At 36.4% G+C, this 13,477-nt stretch overlaps 2 protein-coding genes across 2 annotated transcripts; one reads left to right on the forward strand and one right to left on the reverse strand.

The window, feature by feature from the left end:
• On the reverse strand, positions 1–3,481 carry LOC115998302 (geranylgeranyl transferase type-1 subunit beta). The gene is made up of 11 exons (XM_031237839.1): positions 3,180–3,481; positions 2,975–3,050; positions 2,814–2,872; positions 2,586–2,725; positions 2,381–2,436; positions 2,229–2,305; positions 2,021–2,066; positions 1,216–1,340; positions 894–961; positions 727–814; positions 1–443 (listed from the first exon to the last, which is right to left on the reverse strand). Exons 1-11 carry the CDS (start codon positions 3,390–3,392, stop codon positions 294–296), a joined length of 1,098 nt encoding a protein of 365 aa, XP_031093699.1. The 5' UTR covers positions 3,393–3,481; the 3' UTR covers positions 1–293.
• An 8,166-nt stretch (positions 3,482–11,647) lies between these two features.
• Positions 11,648–13,477, forward strand: LOC115998404 (dof zinc finger protein DOF3.6-like). The gene is made up of 2 exons (XM_031237979.1): positions 11,648–11,858; positions 12,114–13,477. Exons 1-2 carry the CDS (start codon positions 11,805–11,807, stop codon positions 13,029–13,031), a joined length of 972 nt encoding a protein of 323 aa, XP_031093839.1. The 5' UTR covers positions 11,648–11,804; the 3' UTR covers positions 13,032–13,477.

Consider the following 13,477-nt stretch of genomic DNA (forward strand, 5'->3'; position numbering starts at 1 on the left):
AAGAATAAGATTAGCCCAATAAATGGGAGAATAACCAAGTTTAAATACCGTTTCACAATCTTTTACAGAACTAACATGAAATCGTATAAATAATGCAAAAAATAAAAAAGAATCATGAAGTGTTTAGTCTACTATAATTCCAGTATAATACAAGACAGCATTGGTAAAATCTTGAAAAATGTTGAAATACATTTCCTGATAGAAACTATATGTTGAAAACCTGATGAATTCTCTGAAAAACCATTCTGATCATGACATGAATGATACAGAAGAGACATAACGAGACAATTGGATCAAAATCCACAAACCGCGCTATCAGTTATTCCCAGTTCGATGCAGATTGAAGCGAGGCCGGGCTCCTCTAGCAGACTAAATGCGCAGAATCCATAGTAGGAATGATACAGATCTGGTAGCGCTCCCGGGACTTTACCAAAACCACCATACTGATACACGAAAAAGGTAAGAAGCAAATGTCAGTAGCCGAGGTTCATCTTCTAAAACGCTTGAGCTATTAGCAGAGATCGTGGCACTATGTTGAAACTATCAGGAAAACATAAGAATTGATGGAATTTTGACGATATATAGATATATTTCGAGAATGATGGCAGTCATTATGGTTCATAAGACGGGAGTAACCATAACCCTCTAGAGAAACTGCAACGGGTCCAAATAAAAATCCATTGCTGATTATAGCATTTCTACAGCTACATAGAGAAGTGGCGGTACCTGAGATTGACAGGTATAAAGAAAGTCATGTAAACCTTTCTTATCAATTAGCTTATTGGCTCCTAAGATCTTTAGGACTCCTCCGACCCTATCAAAGACGATCAATCCCGTCAGTCCATAAGAAATACAAAGACGGATCATTAAAGATAAGCCAAACGTGAACTAACCAGAATGCATAACAGGTGTCACTGGGTTTGTTCAGTCTTCCTTGGAATCCACCATCAGCTCCCTGCCTCTGCAACCAAAGTGGGATTTCGTGTCAAACCAAATCGAGGACAGTTAAAGGAAAATAGCATTTTGCGCTTGATTACTATGAAAGGTTGAAACTTGTGCTTTTACACTAGTTCACAGTAAACTACTTAAACTCAATCTGCGGACAAAATACCAAACAGGCATCGTTTGTTATGAATACTGCCATCGGGATAGCCCCATTAGCGAGGAAAGGATAAGCAATTCAGTCACTCTCTAAAATTTGCTACGGAATTGTACCTGTAAGGTCCAGTCCAGAAGCAAGGGAACATTAATACAGCAAGATGTTCCAGTCTTTGAGAACAAATCATCTTCAATTAATCCCATAAGCCGGAGAGATGCAATAGCACAATAAGTGGCACCACCTGTGATACTAAATAATTACCATCCATGAGTACCTTAAATAATCTGACGCAAAAAAGACATGTTCCTCAAATAATAAACAGACATGTTGAGATTAACGTATATAAATCATAGCAAACGAGCACATTGCAGACTCAAGTTCAAATTAGATCAGCAACCACACTTGTTAATTTGACACTTGGAGAAGAGTACATTTTTGTGGGTGACCTATACTTCACCCCTCTTAATACCTAACCACTTAGATTTTGATTATTAACAAAGAGCAACCCGCACTTACTTTAGTAGAAATGTATAACAAATGCTATACTTGTTTTCTTGCAAAGAGATCGGTCAACTTCACCAAAACAAAAATGTGTTCCACTCCACTTCATTATACTTTTTTTCTTTATTCACTTTTCCTTTAATTAAAGGGGGAAAAAAAAGAGTCTTGGAGATAACATAAATTCAAAAGAGGCAAATGGTTCTAGAGACACCCGAAAAAAACACATCTTGTTTGGCTTCAGACCTTCAGTTAGATAAAAGTAATAAAACTACGCAAAGAAATCAAATGTACATAGAAAACATATATCGAAGATTAGTGATTGCAAATGCAAATGCAAATTGGTCTAATCTACATTAAATAATAAATGGCACGGGGGCACAATTCAGAGTTCAGACAGCCAATACGGGAAGCATCACTCACCATGAGATTCCGAACCAGGAGTTAAACCAAAGCCACCATCATACGACTACAAGAAATGTAAAAGGAACGTGATGTTAGAGCATACTAAGAAAAATATGAAACTCACTCCATAAGAAATGAAAGCCGAAGCAGGCATTGCAATGCATCTTTTAATTCAAAAGGTATAACACACAACACAAAAATATAAATATGCTTACGCATTACATACCTGGCAATTCAATATGTATTCCTTGGCTTTCTCCCTGTCCATTCCATTCCAATTCTCCAACATGGAGCAAATTGCCGCTGGTAGGATAATCATTGACAATTATTTTTGCATTTAAATAAGTTCATTAAGTTAAATTAAGAGCATCACTTTACCAGCACAATATACAAATCTGAGATCCGTCTCTGCCCCGATATGGATAGGCATAAAACTGAAACATAGTGTAAACAATTTTTGATAAGCTTAATGAAAAATTGACAGAAATACAAAATTCTGACTGCCATACCCTAACTCTATAAGACGGAGTAATATCACAACTACTCTATCTTACAAATATAAGCAATACAATTAGCGTAATACCTCCCGTCAGGCTGCTGAAGCGATCTCATAGATTTCAAGATCGACGCGGAGTCAACGAATGATAAGTCATAGCCAACAGTCTTCAATATAGCAAGTGCACAGTAAGTGCTCGCCAAATGACTGCCATTAGGTATCGGACCCTGCATACAACAATTGCGTATCCCTTAACCCTCAATCATTCAAATCATCCTAACCATACACACAAATTGGCATAACCTGTTTTAATACCTCATTATCACTGGATTCAAACTGGGAACTTCTAGAACCATGAAATCCATAAAACTGTCCTGCAATAAATTGAAATATTCCATTAAAACTTCACCTTTTCAATCAAATTCCAGCATTTAATAAGTAAAGATTGCATTTTTTTCTCATAAAAAGCACAGTACCATTTTCCAGTTCAGCCTCATTCCTCGGATGAGCTTGTAACGATAAAACCCAATTAATCACCCCAGCTTTGTCAACCTAATTTCGAAAAGAAAAATCAATCATAAATTTTAACAAATTTCAAGAATGCAAAAAATTTATGCTGCATTGATTAAAAATCACTGAGAATAACTTGAAATTAAAATTGAATGGAGAAATTGGGAGTACACGATCGAGACCGCCGAGGATATCGAGGCCGGAGATGGCGAAGTAGGCGAGAGTTAAGCGGTTGATCTCTTGGCCCTGATACGCCGACGGCAATAGCTCCAGCATCATCTGTGAGTAGCAGAGGTGGCGATCTCTGTCGAAGAAGTCCAGAGCAGAAGTCGGGCCCGGATCCGGGTCGGTCGGATCCCAGTAGGCGTCGTCGTCCTCCGCCATGGGGTTTCGTGGAGATGGAGGAAGTGAAGAGTCTGAGACGGAGGTCGTTAGTTGACTTTTTAGTCAGATTAGTCGTTTAATTGGTCGAAGGAAAAAAACAAAACAGCGTATCTTTGAGCTTCGCCTTATAAAATCGATCGTGTAAAAATTTGTGTTTATTAACCACATCTAAACTTCTTTTCAAAAAATTTTCAAAAAAAAAAAAAAAAAAAACTTCTTTTCGAAAAAATAACCACATCTAAACCCAAAGAGTTAATTTTAGCAAGGCTCCCTTAAGAAAAGAGATTAGAGATTAGAGAATAAGAAAAGAGTCAACAAGCTCCTTGATCAACTAGGCTTGATGGTATCAACACCCACTCTCTATTCCATGCCCTTTCTCAAATGCATTTACAACACTTAAAAAACAATTAATATTTATGCAAAGTGTTGCACATACATTAGAAATGAAGGGAAGAGATGAATATAAGGTGGAGAGTCACGAAGGATGTCTATTGACATTGACATTATACATAAACCACCAGGCTTGTTTCTTAATGAACCTACCTCAAGTCTTGATTCGACAAGTGTTTATAGCGTAGTAGAAAAAAAGTTAAAGACATAGCGAAAAGTGACAACATAGTTTTCATGACAATTCATCAGCCTTCTTTTAGGAATCAATGCTCCTTGATTGCATCATAATTCTTGCTAGGTAAAACTTCGCTCATAGTTTGACATGCAACTAGAGGAGATAAGTAAATAGGCACAGAAACTAGAAAGAAAATTGAAGAAACAAAAATGTCATTGCCAAAATATGATAGTCTATGATGATAAATGACAACAATAATAGTTTGAAACTAAATTTAAAATTGTCAAACAAAAGACATCTGCTAGAACTAAATCAAACCTAAATATAAATTTTTTTTTTTATTCCCACAGTGTTTTTTTATTCCAATTTATTTCTTTCAGATAATTTATAGACTATAACATAAAAACATAATTTTTTATTTTGGGCTTCTGGACTAAATATATTCGGCCCATAAATGTCTCATGTCCAATCCTCTTATATGGTACAAACGCCACAAAGTGAGAATTTCTTCCCACTGAAAGTCTAAAGCCCACACCATTATGATTTATGAATGTGAAATTAAGGTGACAAATTATATGATTTATGAATGTGAAATTAAGGTGACAAATTACATATTTATTTTTAGTATATTAAAGTTCATTTTTTAATATATTGAATGTTTATTTTTTAAAAAAAATGAACTTTCAAAAAATAAACATTCAGTATACTAAAAATACTTTTTTTTTTTTGAATCAGTGGTCCATATTGCAATATGAATCATGGTTCCCGTATAATGAATTAATTATTGTATTAAAGTGGAGAGGATAAGTAGCTTTCCATCAAGGTAGATCTTGAATTCCCAAATAAATTGATATATTATAAAGTGAGATAACATTTCAAATCTGAATTTTTATACATAAAAAATTTTAGAATGTAATCTAAAAGTAAACTATATATAGTTAAAGAGTTCTACACTAAATTTTTCTCTGAGTAAGAGAGTAAGAGACTGTCGTTGTGGTCACGACTCATTATCATACTGAATCTTGATTAGTTTCACATTGACATATGCAAAAAGTAGGCTATATATATATATATAATGCATTCCAAGTATTGATTAGTTGGTGAGCAAGTAAATTATATTGTTTGGGGGTGATCATCAAGACAATAAACAAGTAATTTGGAATCTATAGCTGCAAAAGCATATTTATCTTCATGCATTAATCACGTGACCCCGATTAAGAGATTCATTATTATTTCCTAAATTACTTTCCAACTATATGTACTAAGCAAACAATAATGTGTATAAAACAAATTAAACTAAAGTAGAAGGGTGTCACTTTTTATTTTTTTAAAATTAGTTTTTTCTTTTAAAATATTTGCATGAAAATGAGCTAAAGGCATATTCCTCCATTAAAGGAGAGATTGATTAGATTGCAGGGAATTAGATTCTTCCCCCACCCAGCCCCACATTACAACATTTTCTTTTACACACTACAGCACATGTGCACATCATGCATACATTATTTTCTGTGAGATTTGATCCCATCTCTAATGTCCTCTATTTTTTTTTTCTTAATTCTATTTTTATTCATTCATACTTTACCCCATCAGATTTGTTGGTGGATCGGAGGGTTGAGATACCATCGAAACGTGGCGTTGATTGTTATGCAAGTATGATGAAATAAAGTTGAGCGTTCGTTATAATTACTAGCTATTAGTTTAGTGTAGTGGCCTGGTAAGCACTTTATCTTGACAAAATTCAATTGAATATGAACCAATAGAGCTTTCAAATTGTGTTGGGATCAAATGTTTATCACTTTGTCAAAAGCTCTAACCAAAAACGAAGATGTAACATTATTTTTGTACACTTGCGTGACGACCAAAACCACATTTCGATGGTAATGGAGAATATGCACGGAGTAATCTGCTCGGCAAGATACGCCCACTTTCCGGTCACCGGGTAGGGCATGACATTAGGCTGTCGGAAGCAAGGCACACCTAGGCCAGTGCGGACGTCAACCAGGAAGTGACCGATCAAGGTAATGCTAATTCCTCATCCCAACCACAATCGGTCGACTAGAGAACTAGCTTCATGGCAATTGTAGGTCGTATAGAACTAATGTATGACACATGGAAGACAAGTCAAGATACCGGCACGTCCCCGAAATCTTCCTATATAAGGTGCATTAATTAATTGCGTCATGAAAATGGGGAGAGATCAGACACCTCTAAAAATCTTTGACTCATTTTCCGTCTGGCTATCTGAAAGTGACCATATTGTTGAGCATGGTATTCACACCATACATACACTATTAGATGGTAAAATGTTGAATTAGGTCATCTAGGCCTCCACCGAACACATTATATATCATACTAAAAATGAAATAATTTAAGATTGAAAATTTCATTTTCTTGAATAAGGTAGGTATTATGCTAGACCATATAGAAAAAATTTTACTTCGTATAAAATTAAGGAAAACAATACTTTTTATCTTCCAGCTATACCTGTTCCTACATTTTCACTCATTATTTTCTGAAGTGAATTTCTTTTGGTTCTTGAGTTTTGTTAAGGTTGGATCAATTAGAGGACGGAAAAAACTACTTCGCAAACAACTAATAAACAAAATATGACGACAATATAATTGAGGGACGAAAAGTGATACTCCGTATATATTTCATTATAATTTGGATGAAAAGGTTTTTTCTCTCTAAAATTAATTAAAATGGGGTATGGTTTAGTAGAATATCGGAATAAGAAAATAATGATTGGGAATTAAATTATTGTAAGAAATGAATTAAAGGTTGATTTATGTTGGACCACATCTTATATTGCCCTCCCTTCAATGGGACATCTTCTGCCATTATTTCTCTTCTTTCCAGCTTTAACATAGACACTGTAAACCACCACGTACATATAAATATGGCATGTTGAATTCAAAGTTTTTAGCCACATTACCATTTTAATTTCGTAATTTTCTTTCTATTTAGTTTAGAAAAAAATTAAAAATATTTTCTTTTTCAAAAAAAAAAAAGAAGAAGAAGAAGAAGAAGAAGTCTTTAATTGCTACTCTATATCTGAGGATAGGACCTGCCTTTGACTGCTTTTCATACTCTGACATCATATATCTTTATGCATTTCAAAATGGTGTGGGCAAGTAAATTAAAGGTGAATCTAATAAATATACTAAATTCTAGCTTTTGAATTGAACAAGTGTTGATTATTGACCCTATCATTTCCTCCGTAATTATTAATTCAATTTTTAATTTATCATAAAAAAATTTTACTATTTGTTTTGTTCGCAAACTGGTCCTCATTGTTGAATTTCTTCTTTACCCTCTAGTATTATGACTTTGATTTAATGATATTTGAGTTTTTTTTTTAAAAAGTAAATTAAATACAAATCATAAGTTGGACCCTAACTTTGCATGCATGACTAATTATGTTTGTGCTGACTGGAATACGAGACATTTGGTAAAATGGGAAACAATTTACGGCACCTCATTCACACCCTTGTGAGTTACAAAGTAGTATTTTATAGTTTAGTAAAATTGTTGGAATTATTAATTATGTATAGTATTTCATTATATTGAATAATTATTAATTGGAATATATAAATGGGAAAATCTCACTTCTTGGAAATTGGTATACATGAACTAACAAAGTTACAAACGACAACACAACTTACACAAGAAATGTGTTGGTAATGGTTACTAATATATACCAAAAATGTGAATGAAGACACACTACACACATATATATAGTACCATGCATGAGGTTAGGGTTTATCTCCCTACAAATAAAAGTAATATATATATATTATTACATGTTCTAAATTTAGAAAATCTCGAGTGATGCAATTACATTACATTAGTTGTATACTTGTATAGTAGTGATATCAGTTAATTTTTATAAAGCTAATAAATATTTTTTTAAAATAAAATATTACAATACTTATCAAAATCATTTCATCACGGGGATAAAATTAAATTTGAGAGGTATAACATTTCTTTTTGCAAATTAATGTATTATTTCCGTAAGAAGTGGTCGAGTGGGTGAACCATGATTCTCATATCTAAGAGTCATATTAACTGAATCTCTTTAGTTCGACTCATCTTTTCTGTGTGGTCTTGAGAGCTGTTTTTGGTTCACAAATAATACACAGTGCATTGCATATAGGAGCGTGCTGTCTGTCTTCTCGGTCGGACCATGCAAGAAAAGCACCCCCTAACGAATTTCTTGGCCTCATATTCTTCTTCTTCTGTGCTTCACTCTGCTGATGGGGACCGTCATCCACTTTATTACTTTAATTTCACTTCTGCTTTAGTACATATATATAGTATACCTAGGACAAGGTACTATAATTAAATAATTTTATATGCTGGTTTGTGTATATCGCAAGATGAGACTAATTTGCCTGAACCTCTATAGGTCTAAAAATGATTATTTTGTATTTAAGTGATGACTCTCATTTTATATCATATATCACTCCATTCTTAATCCCTTTTTATGCTCGAATCAAAGTGTTTATTGGGGTTTTGAACTAAAAGGTTGCGTTTTATGCTCAGTGACGCCCAATTGCACTATGATGAGAGGAATTTATAAAAGGAAGAAAAAACATGTCTAATTGGAGCAAAATGCATAGGAAAGAGCGCATCATACATAAGAAAAATTGAAAAAAGACGCGCAAAAGGACCACAAGCCGAGTTCGTGACGTGGAAGCAAGGCTACGCACCTACGGGCGGTGGTGCAAGTCCCGTGCATAACTCAACAACATGACCGATTTTTCGCACGGACGTTGCACACCCGTGCTATGCAAATGCGCGCGGCACAAGCAGTCGCACGCCCGTGCAACACCAGTGTGTCAAACCCTAGAAGAGCAATATAAAAGTCCATTTTTCCAGATCTGGGAGACATTAACAGCAGTAGAGAAGATATTTAGTTTGCACTTTAAAATTCTAGATAGGTTTTAGCTTAGATCTTTCTCTAGTTTTCTTGGAAGAAGTTGTGCTATTTTCACTTGACACTCTTAAGCTTTGGAGGGTGTTCACTACATCAACTTGGAATTTGCAATAGAGAAGTTTTCCTTCATTTACAAGAGTGTTTATTATTACACAAGTACGTGTCTAACTCCCAATCCTTAATAAAGCCATATTTTTACCCGTAATACTCATCATTATTTTTTACCGCAATTATTAAGTGAGAAAATCTTTAATACATACATCTCCCGATATATAGTTGAAGATGAAACCCTAACCGGGTGTCATCTTACTACTATGCCAAAAGTTGTAATTATATTAATAGTGAATGCGTAACTTTATTTAACTATACTTGCATAACAATCAACATCACATTTTGATGACATGATGTTGGACTTAGCTCTAAGAGGCTACCCAAGACGGGAAACGATGAATATTATCAAGAGAGAGAGAGAGAGAGAGAGAGAGAGAGAGAGAGAGAGAGAGAGAGAGAGAGAGAGAGAGAGAGAGAGAGAGAGAGAGAGAGAGAGAGAGAGAGAGAGAGAGAGAGAGAGAGAGAGAGAGAGAGAGAGAGAGAGAGAGAGAGAGAGAGAGAGAGAGAGAGAGAGAGAGAGAGAGAGAGAGAGAGAGAGAGAGAGAGAGAGAGAGAGAGAGAGAGAGAGAGAGAGAGAGAGAGAGAGAGAGAGAGAGAGAGAGAGAGAGAGAGAGAGAGAGAGAGAGAGAGAGAGAGAGAGAGAGAGAGAGAGAGAGAGAGAGAGAGAGAGAGAGAGAGAGAGAGAGAGAGAGAGAGAGAGAGAGAGAGAGAGAGAGAGAGAGAGAGAGAGAGAGAGAGAGAGAGAGAGAGAGAGAGAGAGAGAGAGAGAGAGAGAGAGAGAGAGAGAGAGAGAGAGAGAGAGAGAGAGAGAGAGAGAGAGAGAGAGAGAGAGAGAGAGAGAGAGAGAGAGAGAGAGAGAGAGAGAGAGAGAGAGAGAGAGAGAGAGAGAGAGAGAGAGAGAGAGAGAGAGAGAGAGAGAGAGAGAGAGAGAGAGAGAGAGAGAGAGAGAGAGAGAGAGAGAGAGAGAGAGAGAGAGAGAGAGAGAGAGAGAGAGAGAGAGAGAGAGAGAGAGAGAGAGAGAGAGAGAGAGAGAGAGAGAGAGAGAGAGAGAGAGAGAGGTACAACAATGGACCCAACGTTGGGAAACATATAGGAATGGAACAACGAATGGACATTGCCTAGTGATATGATGCTACGTTTTGCTTCAAACCTTTCACACTTTGGGCAAAACCTCTTTCTTAAATTGGAACCTACATTTATTAGAAAATTAGTGAAATATGTGATTATATATATTTTCCATTTTAAAAATAATAATATACTGTACTTTTCTAAATTAAACAATGAAAATAGATAATAATAAATTAAATATTTATTTATTAGATTAAAATATCTTTATTCTCAAGCCTAGCTATAAGGTATGTCCAAACCTAGAGATTTCTAGGTGCATCACTAGACGAATATCTTTATAAAAGTGTAGTAACTAATATTTTTTATACACAATATATATTTTTTTTTTTCAGTTTTTATGACCAATGCTAGTTAAGTTGGTTGGAAAGTTGACTTAATAACTATAAGATAAGTTTGACTTTATGCGGCAGTTATCTATTGGTCTTTTTGATTTATCAGACTTCGCTCATAACGCACTTATGAGTACTAAGTGCAAACTTGTTCGTAAATCAAAATTCTTTCAGTCTCGAGTGGATGTAGCTTATATATTTTTATAGTACATTGCAAGCAATGTATGTTGATTATGATTATAAGAATTGAAGTGTAATTATACGAGTTTGTGTGGACAGGCCAGCCGGCCGGGGATGAGAAGGAAGCTTCGATGGTGATTGCTGACGTGCACTTCTCACCAGCATTTATGTATGTTTGCCTCTTTGATTTCGTACGTACGAATTGAAGTGCCATCAATGTAGTACTACGTACGTGTATTTAACAATTAGGGTTTTCAGTGTGAAAAGAATGAAATTGTTAGGGTTGTAGATATATTTTCCTATATGCATATATGCCACCACCTTTTATAATTTTTTAAAAATACATGACTACTTGAGGAAAGCTAGTAAACAAATTATATAAATTGTGACCACACCACACTAATAGTGTTAATTACCATAATGGGTCTCGACGTCTCACTTGATTCAATGCCACTCCAAAAGACGAAGTCCATCTTGCATTGTATGTCACCCGCATTTGCAGAGATCTTGATGCAATAGTTTAATTCTCTATGAACATGACGAATATTACGCGCGTACACCTCACTTCCCACTCAAAACCAACATGATGCCATTATTAACGAATTGAACGCTCTTCTCCACAGTCGTCACTAACAAATCACTTTCCAAATTTTCATTTTTATTTTATATATACAACATATTATTACCGGAAATGTTATCTCTACAAAATACTACTCCATAATGCTTTTACTATCCGTAATAATTTTGTCTACTTTTCATTGTGACTTAACGTCATGACCTGCATAAGATAATACAAGATTTGATGAAAGGTCGTCCGAGCGGGGATTACACAAAAAAGAGAAGGTGGGTATATTATCCATATAACTAATCAAGAAATTACAAAGCCTAAAAGTGAAATTAATGACTAGGTAAAACAAAAAGAGAGTAATAGGAAGGAGCTAACAAGAACAAAAATATATATAAATAAAGGACCCTCCTTTATCTTTTTCCCAATCCACTTCTCTCTCTCTCTCCCTCACTATACTTCTCCTTTATCTCTCTCTGCAACCCTTCTTCATTGATGTGATTCTCCACCATAAAACTCATCAACCTTTTACAAAAGAGGAGAGAATTTAAGCATATATCATCAAAAAATAAAAATAAAATCAGCACCCACCACCATGGTTTTCTCTTCTGTTCCGGTCTATCTAGATCCTCCCAATTGGCCTAACCAGGTACGTCCTCAAGCACCAAAAAAAGTTCGTTATTTTCAAAAGAAAGAGCATAAAAGATGGATATTTGGGGGAGATTTTTTTTTTTTTTTTGGGATTATTGATAATATTCTTGTTCTATCTTTTATTTCGATTTGAATATACTAATATATACTAACATAAACTTAATGATACTTAAATTAGACGAACCTAACCTTGTAGTAGCAGAAAATTTAGAATAATTTTTATTTTTTAATTTGTTGATTTTGATGTGAGCAGCATGGTGATGGGGTTGATGGGAGTGAGAGTTCGGCGCTACTTTCGGCGGCTTTGGTGGCGCAGGGGCAGCCGCAGCTGCAGCCGCCTGCGGCGGCTGGCGGCGGGATAAGGCCGGGATCGATGACGGAGAGGGCGAGGCTGGCTAAGATCCCTATCCCGGAGGCGGCGCTGAAGTGTCCGCGTTGCGAGTCGACTAACACCAAGTTTTGCTACTTCAACAATTACAGCTTGTCGCAGCCGCGCCATTTTTGCAAGACTTGCCGGAGATACTGGACCCGAGGCGGCGCGCTGAGGAACGTCCCAGTCGGCGGCGGCTGCCGCCGCAACAAGAGAAGCAAAGGGAGCCGATCCAAGTCCCCCGCCCGAGCCGCCGCCGACGCGCCCAGCTCCAGCTCCAACAACGCTCATCGCCACGCCGATATTATATCGGCGGCTCCGAGCCACCATTTGCCGCCGCCGCCGCCGCAGATACCGTTCCTCCCACCTCTCACCGGCTTCGCGCCGCCGGACCTCGGCTTAAATTTCGGCGCGAACGAAATGGAATTCCCGGCGGGAAACAACTCCGGCGCCGGCGGCATAAATTTATCCGCTCGGTTCGCCGATTTGTTCAGACTCCAACAAGGAATCACGCAACTCCCTTTCTTATCCGGCCTGGATCACCCCGCCGGCGGCATGTTCCAATTCGAAACCGGAATCGATCAATACGTCGCCGGAGCCACAGATCATCTCGGAGCAAAACCCTTCGAAACCGGCGGCAATCTGGTAAATGTGAAGCTAGAAGAACACAATAACAACAATGCCTTAAATTTATCAAGAAACTTTCTGGGAATGTCAGGAAATGATCAATTCTGGAGTGGCAATAATGGCTTCGCAGCAGATCTGTCTGGTTTTGCTTCTTCTACTGGCCGACTGTTGTGATTTCTCTTCTTCCTAAAAAACCCTAATTGTTAAATTTATACAAAAAAAAAAAGGGGGTTTTCTGAAACATAATCTGCAGACTGGGAAGGATGAAAGAAGACAATTACTAAATCTCAATCTGCCGGGAAGATGTGTTAAATTAAAACTCTCTTTTTTGTTTCCGATGGTAGGTTGATTAAATTCCGGTACCATTTTTTGGTTCTTTATCTATCCTAATATGGATTATATGTTCATGGATTTAGGTTATGTTAGCTAGCTATGTGTTCATGATGTTCATTAATATTTGATGACATATGAGGGCTTGATTAATATAATTACCAGTACCACGCTAAAACCTTAGTTTTCTACATATATGCAGTAAGTCTTGTGTGAGATGTCTGTATCCATTGTAAATATCAAATTAAACACAGGTATTCAATAACGGCATGCTATTTATTGTTTGATTA

Source organism: Ipomoea triloba, chromosome 12 (assembly GCF_003576645.1).
Source record: "Ipomoea triloba cultivar NCNSP0323 chromosome 12, ASM357664v1".
NCBI lineage: Eukaryota > Viridiplantae > Streptophyta > Magnoliopsida > Solanales > Convolvulaceae > Ipomoea > Ipomoea triloba.

What these genes read in the sequence shown, in the direction of transcription:
- LOC115998302 (XM_031237839.1), bottom strand. Translation starts at nt 3,392, where the DNA reads ATGGCGGAGGACGACGACGCCTACTGGGATCCGACCGACCCGGATCCG. An exon ending in CAGATTTGTATATTGTGCTG is followed by an intron (nt 2,306 to 2,380) that starts GTAAAGTGATGC and finishes TTATCCTACCAG; the next exon opens with CGGCAATTTGCTCCATGTTG. An exon ending in TTTATACCTGTCAATCTCAG is followed by an intron (nt 444 to 726) that starts GTACCGCCACTT and finishes TTCGTGTATCAG; the next exon opens with TATGGTGGTTTTGGTAAAGT.
- LOC115998404 (XM_031237979.1), top strand. Translation starts at nt 11,805, where the DNA reads ATGGTTTTCTCTTCTGTTCCGGTCTATCTAGATCCTCCCAATTGGCCT. An exon ending in CTCCCAATTGGCCTAACCAG is followed by an intron (nt 11,859 to 12,113) that starts GTACGTCCTCAA and finishes TGATGTGAGCAG; the next exon opens with CATGGTGATGGGGTTGATGG.